Here is a 20,196-nt window from a genome sequence, read left to right as displayed (position 1 = left end):
GTTTGATTCCCAACTCACCAAACTCGCCGTATTTTCAATGAGATATGAATAGTTTTATTTACTGTGAATTGTGATTTGATGGTTTTATTTTAAGTGAACTGTGATCAAATATACCATACTTAACAAACTGAACCCAATGTCATTCCTTAAATGTCACACCTTACATAATGATTCAATAATGGAGGTACAAACTTCCAAATTTTGTTTTTGACAATAACAAGAAGATATATAGGCCTCAGCATAGATCATACGTTCCTCAGTGTTTTTTTTTTCTTAATTTATGTTATCTTTTTTGAAAGTGTACAACTTTGTGATGAAGGGAAAAACTAAATTTTCTAGGTCAATTCATACGTAAAGGATTAGTGCGCACTTAATGCCTTTTAATAAATCCCTCAAAATGCCACAATGGAAATGACATAACATCAAAATCACTGACAGCCCTGGCACTGCCACCATACATCGCCATGATTACTCAAATTACTCTGAGATTTACTACTGTTCTGTATAAACTATCACTGTAACTTTGAGTGCATACTATAACTGATGACAAGTCTCTCTGCTAGATTACAAACTGATCTCTAATCTTACTACCATTTTTATAGCTACGTAAACTATAAAATAGCATATCGGAAGGATAGAATAGAATGGGATAGGACAGAAAAAATTGGACAGAATATGATAGCATAGGGATAGATAGGATATTAAGTAAGGGTAGAATAGGATTGGATTGAATATAATATATGATAGGAAAAGAAAGGATAATTAGACAGTATAGGATAGTATAGGACAGGGAAAAAAGGATAGGATAGGACAGGGTAGTAAAGGGTAGGATATGAAGGGGTAAAACAGGATTGGATAGAATAAAATAGGATAAGACAGAATATGACAAAATAGGATAGGATAGGATCAGGTGCGGATCCAGAGATATTTTCTGACAGTCTCCCAAATTATCTTTGTTGATCCATCCTGTCTTACAAAAGAAATAATTAGACGCACATCAACGTAAACTTGCAAAAGCTGACCGTCTTCCGGAAACCCAGAGGACATAAGAGAATAGGGAAGGATAGGATAGGACAGGATAAATCTTATATATAGTAATGTGCCTGTCTAGCACTGGCCCCAGTGAGGGTTATTAAAAGTCATCGTTATCCTTTTTTATTAAAAAAAAATCAACTAGGAAATAAAGGAAATGCAGGTTAAAAATAAATAAAGAATCAGCTGTTAATGTTGTGTGTCCCAGATAATAGTGAAAAATTACATTTGATACTAAAATAACTCTAAGATAAATGTACCACCATCCTGCAGAGACAAAGGCACTTCTGACTAGCGAGCGACATGACACTTTTGCACCCAGCACACACAACTAGAACGTAGGATTACACACATAAATTAATAATGCGACGGCCAACAGGTGATGCCTATTTATTGAAGTAAATCTGGTCACTCAATATAAACTGTTTAAAAAGTAATACTCAGTCCTAAAAATTATGATGATGAAGAGTCTTGATGATTAGATTGTGTGAATATCCATATTCTTTACTGTTGTTATTTCCAACAATGAGGCACAGCACACACTGCACACTACATGCTGAGCTACTGACCTAAAGCAATCAATGGCTCAGCAAAACAGTCTACTTTGACCAAAACCAGAGCAAATGGGATCAAAATCAGGCATTCCTTGTTTCACACATTGGCACACACTCCTTATTAATATCCCAGAGGTTTTAATGCACATAGCTCAGCATGTAACTAATAGTGTGTGCTGGACTTCACCATCTACTTTTACCATGCAATCGGAACTGTCACTCACTGGTGTGCAGTATAAAAAAGCAATCTTTCTGAAGACATCACCTTGAATAATGCATTTGAAAACTGGCTAAATAATAAGTATTCAGGCGAGCACCAGATGGGTTCAGTAGTTCCAGATGAGCTGACTGAATTATACCGAGACGTGTGCAACAAAAGACAAGGTACAGTATACTAGTAACATAACACAAAGTGAAATTTTATCAGTATGTTACATGTATAAAAAGACTTCTGAGCTCGATTTCGAAAATAATCCTCTAGAATGTAAAACAATAATCTAAATGAAATGGTTGTGTGAGACAGATTCAGCTTCATCTCTCCCCTTAAAGGTAAAACTCAAGTTTTTGCCCCTAAAGAGATCATAATTTATATATATTAACCATTCTACTATTAACTTAAAAAGGTGCAATGCTTGAAATAATCTAAAATGTATGTTAAATTATTTAAGGTCATTTTAATCAAGAAAATAAAATTGTAAATGATGGTGACCGAGAAAAAGTGAGCACTATAACCAAACAAGCTATTAATTATATAAACAGGTGAGGGTTAACAGATTTTAGCAGATGTTAAAACACCTTATAACAGTAGAGCCTGTATTTACTCAAGCTTGTCCCTATGATCTGAATATTATCTGTTACAGTGTAATCATACCGAATATAAAATATCTACATGAAGAAAAATACGTTATGATACTTTTTTTGTTAAGAGTAACTAACATTTCTGCATTCAATTTGGAGTGTGGACAAAAGTTCTGTCTAAAATTGCTGCTGTTCTTTTTTATCTATGAAAAAAGCTGCAGACAAGACTTCAAGTGAAAAGATCTAGGATTGGTTTCACAAAATAACATCAAAATATTGGTCCACTTTTAAACCAAAACCTTTTTAATCTAAGCTTGACTACTATTGCCAAAGTAGACTTTTTGTAGACTTGTCAAAGTAGAAAGCTAGCCAAAGTGAACTAGACTATAATTTTTGATCAATTTACAGGTCATTTTGTTAACCTTGGCTGCTGCAGAAGGCTTAACTTTTACCTTGAAGGTGTTTTTATAATTATTGATAGGTGTAAATAAGCTAATTGCATGTCAAAAAAAAAAAAAAAAAGGAAATATATAATTTTTGAAGTATTTCTTCCTTATTAAATAGGACTAATTATCTCTATATCTGTCAGTAAAAAAAATGAATGGAAAAAAGGTTGAAATAAAATGAACCAGAAAGTTTTCCAAGAAATGGCTGTTACACTTCAAACATTTACTACAATAAAGGTCCATTTTAGAATTTTACGTTACAACATAAATCTTTTAAAAAGATGCTGCACGTTAAGGTATGCCATTTTAGATTTAGTAAGCTGCAATCAAATATAAAAACAAACTAAAAGGCTACGAAAACAAAGGCTGCTGACGCTCATGGCTTCACCACTTCAAACTTGGCAGGTTTTAGAAGCTTTACTGGCCTGTATCCTTGACTTAAGTTAATACAACAAAAGTTGATATATAAAAAAAGTGATGCGTCAGACAGACCTTCAAACACTTAACACACATACACACACACATACACACACACACATGCACACACACATGCACATACACACACATACACACACATGCACATGCATGCACACAAACATATGCACACACACGTCCACAGGACCTGCATGGACTTAAACAATTCACCACTTTCTTAGTAACATTGCTACAAAAGTCTGTTGAAGTTTCCCCAATCAAATAAGTTAGAACTTTTAAAATGATTCTATGCAAATGCTAACTTAAAAGACAAATTGGTTGCATATGGGTTAACCATGAAAAGTGCAATTAGCATTCAGTATTTACCAAGAATAAAATTAGAGACAGAACCTAACAGGTTTTGACAGAGTTCCCAAAGGTTAACAAATCCTAAGCAAATACAGCTGTTTAATACTAAACTAATACTAAACTTTAAACTCAGTTAATATGGTGATGATTCCAACATTTCAAATACAGTACCTTAATTCTTCTTCTGCTGTTTCTTTTCTTCAAAAGGTACAATTATATTTGCATTTAAAAGAACATACTTAGATGCATAACACCCCTGGATTGTTTCAAGATCTACTAGTGAAACAGTATTTTGGGTAAATACTCTTTATTTGATACGAAATAAGTGAGAAATTGCCATAGGTAAAGCTTAATGCAGCAGATATAAAATAAACATGGCAGAACTAAAACCAGTTGTTTTACAGGTAAGGAAACATAAAATCTACAATCTGGAATCTTTTTGAATGAAAGGGATATAGGGGCATATCATTGAAATAGCCAGAAAAATAGTTACCTACAGATGAGTATGTTATGGTAAATCTTATTAGATATGATTAAGATCCTGGCTTACAACTGATCATGAGGCAAAAGCTACTTCAGCACCTGTTTAGATTCACTCCCTGAAGACAATGACATGACAGCCACCAAAATACCTAAGAACGAGAGTTCTGATTTTTGCTTTCTTGTATTCCAGTGGTGAGGGTGTGGGCAACAGGGGGTGATGGAGGGGGGGGGGGTAGAGGAACATCTGGGTTAGAGGCTATTCCAACACCTTTAGCCTCATTCTTTGAAGAAGCTGACATGACAGACACCAAACTATTGAAAACTGTTTGGTGTAAACAGCTTATGCTTGAGAGAATGAGACAAATTAAAAAATAAGCTAATACCAACATAATGTCATGGGCTTCCCTTGGTCTGTTGCACACCTTGGAAACAAGAACTGATTTTTGCTGGCAATTAAATAAATCATTGTAACTAGGTTATCGGGTTCTTTTAAAGCTTTGAGGCTGACGTGGTTTAAATATTTTAGAGGCAGAAGGCAGACAGTAGTTCTACTGCTGGTGCCAAAAAAGACAAAAATGCATCGTGCTTTGTTTCTTTAATGAGACAAAGTATGAATAAAGGATCATTTCTGGAGCCAAAGTCTGAGACTTCAAAATCAGACAGATAGACTGTCTCTGTAAGGCATTAGTAATTAAATATCTCTACCTGGTTAAAGAAGTGATCATTGAAGCATTTTGCAAACTGATGATAAAATACTTGATGCTGGAGTAGCATTTTGCCAGAATCAAGGTGATGTAATAGTAAGTGAAGTCATCGATGACTGTGGCTTACCAACAGCGTCTGCAAGAAAGCCTCAAGAAGTGCTAAAAAGAATCTGCTTACAGTGAGTAGGTTGAAAATAATAAGCTGTTGTCTCTTTTAATTTTTTTTTCAATTTGCAAGTCAGACTTTTAGTCTTCAAGTTGGTTTTGTTTGGTTATTGAGACTAACTTACTTTAAAACTCCATTTTAAAAATGATCACATTTCATAAATTTTATTGCAGTGCCACGCTCTTAGCTCACATACCAATAACTGTTATCAATTTGATATATCCTAATTTATTTCTTGTGATATGTAGTGATAAACTTTTAAACTGTCTGTCACTTTCATGCACTACATTCATGTAGCGCTAGTCCGCTGTGACAAGAATCGTAGTTCTAGGAATGGTAGTACAGGGTCTGATATTATCAGTACAGATCAGGGTTAGTTAAAGTATCGGGCTTAGTATATATACTTTCACCTGTACAAAGTAATGGAAAGCGGAGTAAGATTCCTAACGGACTACTATTCCTCTCACGCCACCATTACTACTGCCATTATTATACAGTGCTCTCCTCCAAATCCCACAAAATCAGCCAAGTTACATTAAGTTGGATGGGCTGTATTGGATGATTCTCAGGCCTCTGTCTCAAACCAGCGACCAATACCACAGGTTGTATCAGTGGGGTTTCTAACCTAAAAAAAAAACCCTTTTGCCCGTTTATAACTTTTTTTATTGTAAACATCAGATAGATTGCATTGATTTCTAGTAATATCAAGTAATGTCCAAAAAAAAATTTGAAAGTACTAGCTAGTATGCCTGCAATGACATGGTCACTGAACCAATTCTCATTACGCCAACATCCATATCATCACCTTTATCGAAAACGAACAATTGCAACATCGCCTATCACATCAACAATCCTGATGATCCATATCTAAACTGATATCTATAAAATACGAAATCAATCTAATAATGGCTTTATCCAAGACGGAATCTAAATTAATATCAATATAATTAAGGAGACATTGCAATAATCCTATCTATATCTTAAGCGGAATATGATAAGGAAGATTTGATCAATTCGCAGCAGTGTTTTGCCCTTTAGAATACACGACTCTTCTCTCCGCGTCCCTCTAGCTCTCCATTTTGCTATCCCATGATCCCCTGAGGAAAGCCAATCAAAGTTTAGCATCATCAGACCCGAGACTTCGAGGACCATATTATCTTGTTTTTGCACTAACTGTCCTACCCTGTTGTAATTAAAACTGATTGTATTCCATGCTGTAAAGATCTATTCCCAGAAATTCCAACCCCTTAGGCATAGTCCGTAGTGGCCATTTTCTAGCAAAGGCTCCAGAATTCTACTGAAACGGTTACATTTATCTATTGAAACAATTTCAGAAAGCATGCAATTTTGAGCAAAATCCCTAGAATTCTAACAAGTGGAGATCTAGAGATACACTTGGCCACTTGGCCAAAAAGTCTCTGGAATATTTTTATACATTAAAAAAGTGAAAAAAAAAGAAGAAAAGAACACCCCCCCCCCCCCCCCCCCCGCACTTTTCTATATTTCTACATTTTCTCTCAAATGGGCTTTTGAAAAGTTGCTAATGAAGAGCCTTCATCAAGTGACAAAGTGTTTAGGTGAAATACAGGGGGCATATAAACAGCATCCTAGCTTATCTAGTCTAGTCTAAGTCTTTTAGAAGACTACATTGCCATCAGCATACTTTGTTTGAACTAAAATGGTTAAGTTGTTTTTTCCTGGTAAAAGATGCATTGGTGAAAGTTGTAAAAACTGAAAAATCCTGAAAATTCTCATCACATTTAGATGATGTGAAAAAAAAGCAGATTAAAATGAAGAAAGAAAATCCTGAAATCAGGCAAATTCCATGTAGGCGTTTAATTGCATTTATCATGTATTTTTTTTAAATCATAAGAAAATTTAATTCTTGTTAATATTTTGGTAACTTAAAATCTAAAATGTTCTAGTGTGCTGAAATTTTGAATTACACTATTCTGACAATGCTTGTCAACAGTTGAAATATTTCATATTTCTAAAAAAAAATTTCAGTGTCTAAAATATTCATCTCTCTCTAAAGATGACGGCCACATATTAAGTAACATGCCATATTTTAATGCATCTCATAATTTTAACAGTACAATGATGAATTTGACTTTTATCACATTGAGCATTTACAAACAATGAATTTTAGAAAACACTGACAAGTTAAGTTATAATGTAGCTTATTTTTACTATTGTTATTAAGAATTATATAAACTCAGTTGTCATGTTTTATTATTATACTGAGATGAGTTTTAAAGAATTTAATTAACATCCATTAAAACATCCACACCATCAAAATCAAACAGACAATTTTGAAAATCATCCAGAAAAGCACCAATCCCAGCTAGTAAACAAACCTCTCGAAACCAACCTGTCAACATTGATTAATGTTTGCATGTTTCATTGTTACAGGTTCAGGCTCATTTGACCAGGCATGGCATGAAGACAAAGCAATCCCTGGCAACCCTTGAGAACTGAGCCACAGACACTGGCAGCAGAAACAGGACAGAGCCACAAAAGCCTTTTGTCTCAACAGCGCTGCTCTCAGTTTTTAAATGAGCGTGGTGCTATGAGCAGTAGCAACACTGTAATCATGGACTCGAGGGATTATCATCAATAACTGGTGTCAATCCTATGGATGATTCTCTAGAAGGAAAATATTATTTTTTTGGAAAAAAAAGAGGAAAATTGCTTTTGTTAAAGGAGAAAATTATTATTATTACTGTTATTTTGCTAAAAAGAAGCAAATTCAGCGCCTAAAGACAGAACTGTCATGAAACGGCATATAAAAGTGGTGGACAACAAAGGAAGCCAATTCATTGTAAAATATTATTGTTGATTCATTTTTTTTTTCTTTTAAATACATATTTGTGATTGGGATGGACTGATACTGCATGTCTTGGATCATTAAGCAATAATTTAGCAACTGGATATAAACAACCAAGTTTAAGAAGACTGAGGAATTCTGCAATTTACACTGGGCAGTCAAAGTGTTGATATCTTTTCCTGGCTTCTCTTTGAAGATGGAAGGAAGTCATTAGACAAGTAAGACATTCTGTTTGTGTAAATCTAAAGCTGAATTGTGGGTATTATGTAACATTTCAAAAAAAAAAAAAAAAAAAAAAAGGAGAGTAAAAAAATACCATACTAGGGAACACTTCAATAATGAGTAGATACATTTCATCAGCAGCAATGAACACCACAGAAAATATCACCACGGTGCTACTGGCTCCTGTCGCCACAGAGGCCGTGAACAACAGTGGGGCCAACAGCACCACCTGCTCTATGGTCAACCTTCATGTGTACATTCCTATCATTTTCTGCGTCGTTGGAATTGTGATGAACTTTGTCTCACTTCTGGCCATAATTCAGATGATGCGGGACACTTTCTACTATCTCCTGGCCAACCTCTGTGTGGCAGATATTTTGATTCTTATATCGGCTGCTGTGGCATACGAGTACCATGATTATAGGTAGGGATTCTTTATGGACTTCAGTGTTACACAGTGAAAAATGATACCTCTCTCTCTTTTTCTCTCTCTCACATATTCTCTCTCTCTCTCTCATTTGATTTAATTATCACCATATAACAAATGGGTACCCTTACATACATATATATTGTAGTCTTGACTTGGACTTATAGTTATTATTTGCTTTATGACCACTGTCCAGTTTCACCGAAGTTCTTGACCAAATTTTAGTCTTAACTTAAAAGACAGAATATTCATTATACTTATGCAAAACACGATAGTATTAGTCCTTTTATATATATATGACATATTGCAACTGTTTTTTGACAAAAAGAAACAGTCAATCTTCAGACCAGTAGATACCCCAATTTAGTAGACCAACCACCTGTAATACATGTATGCCCTGATATGAATAGACCTAAATTTACATTTTTAAAGTTAAAACTAATTATCTGTCTTAAGTTTATCTATGGCACCAGCCCAATGTGCTAATGACAACTGCTATTCTCTTAGATACTACTGTGGAGTCACACCAGATGAATTGACAGAGGTGATGTGCATGATGAACCTGCTGTATTACCTCTTTACCACCATGATCTACAGTTCTGCCTTAACCACGGTCTCTCTCGTTGCCTACCAGAGCATCACCATCTTCTGTCCCTACACATACCGCCACTTCACCAAGCGCTCCCGCACAATCTTCATCATCGTGCTCATCTGGATCGTGTCCTTCCTGCTGGGGTTTGGCCCCTACATGCACCTTGCGCGTATCAGTATGGATGAAAATAAGGACATGTCGTACCGAGGAATCTGCCAGCTGTATGTGAACGACCCCAGTTATAATTTGTCCGAGAACATTGTGCTGGGTGAGTCATGGCAATTAAGGTCAAATTCAAGTCATATAAGGTGAAGGTCATGGTACATAAGGTAAAGGTCATATCATATAAGGTGAAGGTCATGGTGCATAAGGTAAAGGTCATATCATATAAAGAGAAGGTGGAGGTAGGTTTTACAGCCTGCTATCCGCAACTTGACAAAAAGTTCAATAATTACTTAAATTTGACTAAGAAGAAACTAAAACCAATTTCAGATGTTATTTTCAAGAAGCTAGAAATGAAAATTTGCCAGTCACAATCCTTTGAATATGTCCATGTCAACTGAAATTCAACAGCATATGCTTTCTCTTCATTTTAGGCGTGACCATCATAGTATCTGCCCTGACAGTGCTGGTCCTGTATGCCAAAATATTCCTCCTCGTTCGCCAAATGTCCCACCGTGAGATGCCGACCCAGACCCAACACAAGGTCAAGGTCGCTGGCACCATGGTCCTGATTTATGGCGTCCTAGTCTTATTCTGGATCCCACACGCTCTCATCCTGACAATCTCTTCCATATCATCGGAATCTCCGGATCCCGAACTTAAAGAGCGTTTAATGATAGGGCAGTATACGACCATGACCCTCTTGGTCTGTAATGCTCTCATGGATCCAATAATTTATGGAGTTCGCCTACCAGGCATCCGTAAGGGGTATCTGAAGCTGTGTCGCGCACTACACATCACCAATGATTACGAAGCAACAAAATGCTTCTGCTCTGATCGCTATGAACGCGACAGAAATACTCACTTGGACATGACAGAGACAACAATGGCAGTGCCGATGCACATGACACATCTTCCCAGTCAGGGCAAGGTTGTGTACACACAAGTGAATGGGCTCTCCCAGGAGACGCCAAATGGAACTTCAGAAGAATTGACCAAAGAGGACAGCATTTAACAATGCATACTTGTCCAAAAAATGTTACGTACTGGGAATGGACGTTCAACGTTCCCTTATCAGGGGCGGATTGAGGCTGTCTTCTGGGTCTTCCAGAAGACAATCAGATTTTCAAGTTTATACTGACAGGTTTCTAATTTTTTTGTCGGAAGATACAGGTTGGATCAACAAAGATAATTTGGAAGACTGTCAGAAAATATCTCTGGATCCGCTCCTGCTTATAGTACTTATATTTGATTTAACAGATGCCTTGAGTTCACAAGGTAAGACTAAGGTGGTCAATGAACATGGGGCATCTGTGGGTGTGAATAAGAGTGGAACTCTATCAGCCTCTTGGAAATATTGAAGAATAACTAATTCCAATCTTAGGTATAAAGCCATAGATGATTAACAACAGAAGTACCAAGTAGGGATTGACAATCACGTCAGCCAACAGCCTCAGTTGTGATCAAGTCTTGACGAAATTCAGACAAAACTGTCAAGATTCCAAATAAGCATGGACTTCATATTTATGAATATTATTTGTATGTAACCACTTACATATCCCATGAAACACTCATTATTTATCTTTTTCTTCAACGAAGAATATCTTTGAAAAAATGAAAGGAATGAAAATGGTTGTGTATGAGTTGTTAAATCGTCTCCCCCTGGAGGGTGAGATATCGAACATCTGGAGATACGATAGACACATGGAGGTCATTTCAAAAAGGTTTCTAGTGAAATGGATCTGTGGAAAATATCTATAATAAGACTAGGACGCCATATTCAGGCAAATGGAACCAGTCATATTACTGTTGAAATGTGGTACCAGTACACAAATCATATCCACAACATATCCATAATAAGACTAGGATGCCATGTTCAGGCTAATGGAACCAGTCAGATGGATATAACTGTAAAGTATGTACCAGTACACAAAAGATTTACTTTATATATATATATATATATATATATATATATATATATATATATATATTGATGACATATCCAAAATAATAAAAAGGAACTGAGTACAGGCAAATGGAGAGGCATGGTAACAGACAACAGGAAAAATTACCTTCACACTACAATATCGCTCAAGGTTGTTCACCGTTTTATTGTTAAATATTAAGAGGACATCTGTTACATATATATATCCATTCTGGTGATCACACACATTCATTATTCCACAAACTGGTTACTTGGTACTTTTACGGCCTAATATAAAATACACTGTTGTCATGTATATATTATTTTGAAAACTACTATTATATTATATTAAATGTGAACTATGAAATGGATTTGACACAGACGGGCAGCAAGAATAAATAAAACACAAGAAGTGATGGCCAGATTAGAAAAATGGAGAATTCCTGTCCCAGGGCCTGTAAAATGGACAAACTGATCAAAATCATAGTTAAAGGTTGTATGTAACATTTTCATGGGAAAAGGAGGAAGAAGCCAAAGTGGATGAAGCCTGGAAAGCGAGAATGAAGTACTAAAAACTGACATTAGTTTCTAAATACCGACTCTCAGAAAGAGAGGAGCCATGCGCTCTGGTACAGATCTGGAACTAATCTGATAAAAATCTGGTAGCATTCAGGAACAAATCCTTGACAAATCCAATACAAATCCAGAACAAAATCAGTTCAAATCTGGTTCCAATCTGGTAGAAACCACTGCCACTGGGGAGAGACATATGCCGTATATATACAATCTATTCTGTTTGCAATGTTAAAATGGTAGCATACAGTCTAGACACCTATCTCATTCAAACATTTTGTGAATTGTATTAATATTAAGTATGCTCCTGTCAGAAGTATATGATAAACTCACAAAGAACATCAAATGGCTAAAGAATGAAAGGCGTATTTTATTCATTTATTGTTTTTTTAAGGCAGAGGATTTTCACATTTTCGCAAATATTACTATCTCCACCAATGAAGGGGTAACATTTTCATAAGTATTGGTTTGTGGACAAAATTGCAAAGTTTCATTCATAAAGGTGAAGAAAAAACTCTAGGGCAAACCTCTACTTTGAAGAGGCAAGTATGTTATTACACCGTCTGCTGCATTTAGGTCTCCTAATATTTTAAAAGCATTTTCATTCCCTTTCTCTTAGAGTGCTCTTAACTTTTTATTTTATAAAACCAGAATTAATGCACAGCCATGCCATATCCTTTTCACAACTTAATCCTGCTTCTGCTCAAAATTGCAACATGCAAAGAATAAATGCACCAGTTCAGACTAGGAAAAATGTTCATAAATATTTATGTAGGAAAACCAGCCAACAGAATAAGTTCACAAAGGGGCACTATTAGAAACTGAATTAAGACGAGTTCAAAAGTCTAAACAAATGGAATTTGTATTTCTGTTGTGAGACTGTAAATGATTTAGTACTAATGTGTTCATAATATCAGAAACGCCATAAATGAGTAAAATCATTGCACTAACTGTCACTTTTATGTGCCATAGTATGTATATCCTAGAGCATGTAATAATATTCTTGCAGTGTTTTCCATGTAATATTACAAGCATCTGGTATGGCAGTAATTAGTATGGTATTGTATACACATGGTTCTTCTTTTGGTTTTATTGTTGGTATCATGGAGCCATTTTGGCTTACTTTGTTGGTACCATGGAAACGGCCACATGGCCATATGCAATCATGACTTTTTGACTGCAAAATTGTTTCATTTGAACAAATAAGTTTTAAAAAATGAACCACATCTCTGATGCCATCATGATTCACATCTTTTTGCAGGGGTGGATGGAAGCCGTCTTCTGGGTCTTCCGGAAGATGGTCAGAATTTTAAAGTTTACATTGTCAGGAATCTATTTTTTTTCTGCTGGAAAAAATGGAGGCTGGAACAACAAAATTAACTAGGAAGGATGTCAGAAAATATCTCTGGATCTGCCCCTGCTTTTGCATACTGAAAAAGCAAGTTTTGTGACCAAGTGAGGCACAACGAAATAATTCGATATCAATAATTGTTGTGGAAGATAATTTGCTTCTTGGGGCCTTTAATTGCATGAGCCAGCTGATGCCACTAGTTGTGTATAGTCCAGTACCAAATAAACATATCAATTTTGATGCAGACTTGTGCTGGTGAGCTATCTAGAACAAAGCCTCCCCTTGGTCTGGCTCTGTATCGGTAAGTTAGCCACCACAGAGAGTCTTCAATCCAGCCTGAGACTTTCAGGCAGACTGGAGTCTACAGGAACTAGACCAGTAATGTAAATGGTATCCGTCAATGATATATTATTAAACCCTACAAGTAACAGGTCTGATCTTCATGCCCCCCAGGGACACCCAAAAGAGTTCTGAAACTTCTTGGTGCAATTACAAAATAAGTGTTCCATGAGGAATACATATATCATAATAGCTTTTGGTGCTTAGTGATCTCAGACCCTCTGGGTAAAACTAAGATAACAGGAGACAAGCTGCTTAGTTTGATAAGTATGGGCATCAGTATGACCTACAGGGACCTGTCTACTTAAGACTTTAAGTTGGGCTAAACGTAAAGATGAATTTTTGGCCCATTTCAACTGGGGATAAAACTGTATTTGTCCACTATAATGCAGTAGCCACTGATCATCTTTAATTTCAAATTAATAAAACAGGTTCAATTTTATTGAGTCTGGATACAAAGCTGGCTTACTTTAGGCCAAAGTTGACTAACATATTGAACTTACAGTAAGGACAAAGTCTGTTGTGAAATACTGCTGTGGAACTGGGGCCAATGGGATTTACCTTAACAAGTACATACATGTACTATAAAACAGAAACACATGCTTTGGTTTTAAACCCTGGAAAAAACTGCTAGGTGATATGTCTAGAACAATCCTGACAGGCAAACTTACAGCAGTGTTCTGGGAAATGTGAACTGAGTCCTGAATATCAATATATCAAGGCAATAATTGCATCACGATGTCATAAATTGTTGCATGACCAGCCTGTAGCACGTCATTTTAAAATGGGATCTTTTTTTTTTTTTTTTTTTTTTGTAAAAAAGTATATCTTCTGTCATTATGGCATAGGAAAAAGATCTAATTTACAGTGAGAACAGACATCTCCCCAGCCAAAAGAGCAGGTTCACCCTCCCCCTCCTTTGCATCCCATCCCTCCACCCCCTAACTGCTGGCCTGCATGAAGCAGCTGTTTTGAAGATACATGTACACTTCAGTCCTGTAAAAGTAGGAACAAAATGTACATGAGCATTCAGTAAAGCAGAATTCAGCCATCATTTATCCCTCTTGACTACAGGGGGGAATGGGTTCACTTGTTTTCACATAGGTACTCAACAGGCTTTTAACCCTACTGTATAAGGCCACTGAGGATAAAACTCTCGAGAATTACCTAATGGGCTTCTTTCTGCCTTTTGAGAACAGTATTTTAGCAGGCTGCGAATTACCCTTATTTTTCCATTCAGGGCTGGGAAAGTAAACAAGGAATGTAATAACCCTGGCCTTCAATTTAATCAGTAATTTAAAATATAAAATGTACTAAAATGCACGTAGCTGTGAAACCTGCAAAACACTGTGTAAATATCATCATCCTTTACAGTTCTTGGCCATCATGTATCCACACTGACTTAAAAAGCTTTAACTGTTGTTTCCATGCGGGTATAATAAACAAATCAAATATATATATTTTAAACATGATGGTGGCCACTATTGCAATATAAATAAACGTGCCATAATTAAGACATCTATATTATCTTTCAAATGTGTGAAGTTTCATAACCAATTATTATGTACTATCATGATTGTATTCTGCTCAAGCAAGTTCACAGGCAGAACAATGCACTTCACTATACTAAAAAACAGTACAACAAGACATGACCAAATTTTCATATTTTTTCTTTGCCATACAGGTTATAACTGCAGCAATGAGGAATACCAGTAAGCATCTCCATGGCAACATGTGTTAAAAGTAGTTGTTAATTAATTTATCAAGTATGAGTGAAATGGAATAGTTTAAGTGAATGTATTAAGTGTATTAAGTATATTAAAATTATAATATTCATCAATATTGTCATATGTTAGTTAACAATAAAAGCTTTAAGTCTGGTACAATCACTGATATAAGCAGTGTTGGTATTTAGTGTTTGTTTCCATTAATTAATTCACAAAGAGGTGGAATATATAGATTTAGGGAGATTTTCTAGGTTTAGTCTTCAAAATCATTCAATTGCCACGCTTTAACTGAAAAAAAAAAAAAGTAAATGTTCACTGTACTATCCCAATAACTGGGAAAATAATACAAAACTGAAACATATTTTGTCTGGCAGTAATTAGATCTTTTTGTGTTAAAAGGTTGATTTAAAATTTGTTTTATGCTGGTAAAAATGTTCAAGCTATGTAAGACGTAAATTGAAAAGGAAAATTATTTTTCAAAAACAACATGCCCTGCAATATCACAATATTTGAACTATTCAACAAAACATGTTATTCTTAGTCAATAAGATCTGATTTTCGTTATTTTATCATTAAGTGTACTGTGTTTATTACAATGCTTCATTTCATAATTCAGGGCAATGGATAATGATAAAATATTTGGGTAATTCTTATTTTTAAATGTTACAGTATCCTTGTATCTAATGAGACATGATATAAGTACTAATATCTGTTGTGTAGAGAGAAATTAAAACAGCAGTGCTGTTAATACCAGATGAGCAACTTCTTTGATGTCAAAAATATTACTTTTTAAATACTATGAGCTCATATATAATATGTTGTTTGTGTAATAAAGTTGTCTTTTTTGAATCTGTTGAAAAAAAAGTGTTAATTGCATAGTTATCAAATAACGAATTTAATTTTATTCATCCTTATCTTACTGGATGCATCTCTGTGTGTTTTCTCTCTTTCTCTCTCTCTCTCTTTTAAAAAACTTAATCCAACAGCTCCATCATCTATATACCATATGCTTTTTTTACCATTATTTTGTCCTAGAAAATGATTTAAAAACATGCATCTGATATCTTTCTTTGGCTATCCTTGAAGTCAAATATGGCCTTGCTATTTAATACAAGCAATGCATCATCACCACGATTTCCCCCGTCTGGCATATTAATTGTTATGTGGTTATGTTCTTATGTCAATATCTAACTCACACGGTCCTCAATCTTAACATGCATGGGGAAACATTTTGCTTTACAAAAAGAAATCCAGCACTACACAACCAGGCATTTAAAAAAATACAGCCACAACTAACATCGCAGTCAATTTTTCATTTGTCTCCATGAGGGGGATCTAACCATCGCCATTTTATTCTCTCGGGCCACCTGCACTGCTTTAATCCATCAGTTTCCAGATCAGGGATTGTTTTGACAACGAACCGTGACAAGTCTCCCACTAAAATCTCATTCATGTCAGGGAACTTCAGACCAGCCATGCATATAAAATATCAATCATGCTTTAATTGTAACAAGACAGCTTTTTTTATTTGTCTTCAAAATTCAGTTCACATCACATTCTGTCTCACAGTGGTGCATGAGGTGCATTTTTGAAAGGAAAATAACAGGGCTTCTCTTTAAATGTAATCATCTACATTCTACCTTGTTTAACTTTTTAGGGTGACACTGAATGGCTCAAGGGGGGGGGGGGGCAGGGGGCAGTGTGGGGTTGGAGGAGGACAGATGCAGTTTCCTTAAACAAAATCATACATACATACATACATACATACATATATACATTCTATGTACATACATACATATGTACAAACATGCATACATTGTTGTAAACAGCCGTGTCCCCACTTTTTTCATCTTTCAGTACAATTTCATCCAATTAACTCTATCAATGAAGTATACAGGAATAATAAAAGAAAATTCTCTCTGCTGTGCTAAATTACAAATCCTCACTGAAAGCCTCCAACCCTACCCTATCCAAACACTATAAAAATCACCCTTTCTCAATAACCTTGCGCGCATTACACGTCACAGGACTTGCGTAACTACCCACGTGCTACGATTTTTCCCATGGGCGGGCGTCAAGCGGACATTTTGTACAGGAGCAATGCAAAGATGGGTGAAAACGATTCGTTGTTTTTAACCGAAGACGATGTCCCCGGGGCGAAACTGCCTACACCAAAAGTAAAGGATCATAGCAACGTTGTTTTGAAACGATGTGGTTAGCCTGTCAGTGGCGAGTTGGGGAGAAAAGAGCAGCACTGATAGCAAGGTACTGTGTACAAGTGAAATGGCAAAGTTAATGATAATTTCATGTTGCAAAAGCATAATTAAATTAGTTAGTTATTTTCCAAACGATATTATTTGAATAGCAGATACATATAGGTCAAACTAACAAAAACATAAAATTTTGATGACACTGAAAATCAAAACCTGCGGTGCACGATAGGTTGAGGAGGACACTGCCACAGCAAGTAATGCATGAAATTTTGTTACATAACACCCTATGCTTGTGTCGTTGTTAACTCTGCGGTATTATTGCTGCTTAAATTAATACCTGATATTATTTCTCAGGCTACCAAGTACATATCAACTTATTTTTGTGGCAATTGACCTCCATGTCCCATCATGTGTGCAGGTTGTTTATTATTATTATTATTATTATTTGTTCAAGCACATTTTGATAAAGTGGCTATGCTTTAACAAGAGAAAGTCAAAATTTATGCTGAAGTTTAAAAGATTAAATCATCATTAGTATGTACAATTAAAGCTATTTGATTATGCATATTTGATTTTCAATTATTTTGATTATGGTATGAGGTTTCTGCCTTTTTCGCTCGCCCTGAAATCAATATATAACAAGTAAATTGATGGTGCTTTATTCCAATTTTTGCTGTATACTTTCAAATTCAAAAACTGTGTAGCAGTTGGTAAAGCTGCAGAGATTGATGTAAGCAAAGACAAGGGGAAATAGTATTAGAGAAACTAGGAGGACAAGATAATGTAGATCCATCATCACAGCAAGGGTAGTTGGTGTGATCTTGTCCCTGAAGCTGTGCCACAAGTTTTCAACTGGTTGAGTCCTTACTAAGATAAGCTGCTGCGGTGTGAATCGCAATATGTACATTCAGGTTATATGTGGCAGATTTATGACAAAAGAAACCTTCACAATATACTTAAAAGGAGTTATCCTTGCGTCTATGCCTCCTCAAAAGTGCACAGTTACAGTGACAAGAACAATGTCTGCAAATAGTGAGGCAGTGAAGGCTGCAAGGTGCCATTGTTTTTCAGTATTAAGAATGACAGTACTGGTATCTATTTTTTTTTTTTTATTTTTTATTTTTTATTCATTTTTAATGGGAGGGAGATTCACTTTGTTCTTTCTATGCCCATTCAGTTTAGGGTTGGTGGCAATATATGGTAAATCTGTCATGTCTGTATGTAGAATTTCTCTTACTCAAATTTCTATATTTATTGAGTGCATTATGAAGTTTCCTGACTGATCAATGAGGTTACTTGTAGAAATATCTTTCTTACACACATTTTGTGATATTTTTACTACTTTATACATACGATTTTTCACATCTCAGCAGTGGTGTGTGAAGGTACTTGGTATTTGCATTTTAGAACTTTAGATCTGTGTACCAGCAGGGTAATATTGCAGTAACATCTGTTGATGTTTCTAAAAATAAGCTTCATGTTTGATAATTAATTGGTTTGAAAAATAAATAAATAAATAATCCAAATAAAATCAATTCATTTTATATTTCATATAGTCTGTTTTTATTTTTTCTTCTAACTAAGCATTTAATCATAACAGCTCCCATCATTACACTGTTATTGTGTAATAATATTGAAAGGTTCCAAGTTTTTATTAACAGGTTGATGCTAACGTATTACAAATAAATATAAGCATCACAGCATATTTCCTTACTGAAATATATCAAACACACCACTGGTATAATACCGGTAGAGATACAGGTAAAGATGGCAGCATTGATAACTGGGTTTACAGCCCTGTTAGTGCAGCATGGTTAGTGTCAGATTGTTATCTGATAAAGTTTGCTACTAGGACCTGGGAACAAAAGGTCTGGCACTTGACAATCAAGTTGATAAAATCACAAAACGCCTGTAGAAAATAGAGCATACCTGCCCAACATCGATTTGTTCAGATTCTTGACTAAGGGGTGCGTTACTGGTGTCAAGGGCCAAGACTTGAACTTAGGGGTTTGGCATGTCACAGGACATTACTCTCGATTTCTCCCCAAATCCAATAAAGCCTCAGTTACTTAACTTTTGCCAATTTTCCAATATCTATAGCTGTTTAATACTTGGGGTCTCTTCTCTGGCGGCGGTTAATTGGGACACCTGTGTGGCCTGTCAATGCACCTAGACCCACTTTTGCCAGTGCCACATTTTCCATTGCCGAAAATATCAAATTTGTGAATAGAATGAGGAATAATGACAGTAATGACAAAATGTTTGGAAGTACCTGTCACCTTCGCCACAGTAACCATATGGGCTGTGCCGCCCCCCCACCACAGGCGACACCTTGCGGAGCAAGCGCGTGTAATCCGTGGTGCAACTGAAAATAACCTTGTCGGGCGACCCTATTCACATCATGCATACCTGTGTGTACTCCCTACATCTAAAGTCAACATCCAAAATGTATATATCATTACTTTTCCCTTGCAACTCTCTCTCTCTCTCTCTCTCTCTCTCTCTCTCTCTCTCTCTCTCTCTCTGATATCAAACATTTGCAGCACAAACATCAGATCTCTTTCAAGACAAGAAAGTAACTGTTTATTGTTTGGAATAAAAATCATGTTGGTCCACATAACATCCCTGAGTCATTCAAACACATAAAAATATATCACCAATAATTTTACCATAATGGTGGCCTTCAACAAACAAAAAGCAAACAAATAAATGAGTGAATGAATAATCCTACCTGTACTGGCATAGATCTGTGTTTTCTCAAAGCTCCTTTGATGTGGAATGAGGCAAAACAGGCTGCGCAGTAGTCTTCACCACACTCCAGGCAAGACTGGGGGAAAAAAAAATATTCCAAAAAATAGTTTTGTTTCTTGCAT

General features: G+C 35.7%; 2 protein-coding genes across 9 annotated transcripts in view; one reads left to right on the top strand and one right to left on the bottom strand.

The window, feature by feature from the left end:
* Window positions 1-11,158, top strand: part of LOC106153482 (adrenocorticotropic hormone receptor) — a 60,348-nt gene extending 49,190 nt beyond the window's left edge. For 6 of the 7 annotated variants that reach the window (XM_086998272.1, XM_013527425.3, XM_086998273.1 and 3 more), the window contains 3 exons: window positions 7,379-8,439; window positions 8,950-9,302; window positions 9,631-11,158. In XM_086998272.1, coding sequence (XP_086854398.1) covers window positions 8,132-8,439; window positions 8,950-9,302; window positions 9,631-10,211 — 1,242 coding nt within the window. In that variant the 5' untranslated portion in view covers window positions 7,379-8,131 and the 3' untranslated portion in view covers window positions 10,212-11,158. Of the gene's footprint in view, window positions 1-1,490; window positions 1,971-7,378; window positions 8,440-8,949; window positions 9,303-9,630 lie in introns of those variants that run through there. The other variant, XM_013527424.3, reaches the window with a different exon arrangement.
* Window positions 1-20,196, bottom strand: part of LOC106153481 (uncharacterized) — an 88,079-nt gene that overhangs the window by 59,089 nt on the left and 8,794 nt on the right. For both annotated transcript variants that reach the window (XM_086998271.1, XM_013527421.2), the window contains exon 7: window positions 20,055-20,150. In XM_086998271.1, the coding sequence (XP_086854397.1) occupies window positions 20,055-20,150 (96 nt within the window). The remainder of the gene's footprint in view (window positions 1-20,054; window positions 20,151-20,196) is intronic.

The sequence above is a fragment of the Lingula anatina genome, chromosome 10, assembly GCF_051362555.1.
Source record: "Lingula anatina isolate TDL-2025a chromosome 10, LinAna3.0, whole genome shotgun sequence".
NCBI classification, from domain to species: domain Eukaryota; kingdom Metazoa; phylum Brachiopoda; class Lingulata; order Lingulida; family Lingulidae; genus Lingula; species Lingula anatina.
The sequence above is the reverse complement of the archived record's forward strand: the minus strand, read 5'-3'. Positions and strand labels throughout refer to the sequence as shown.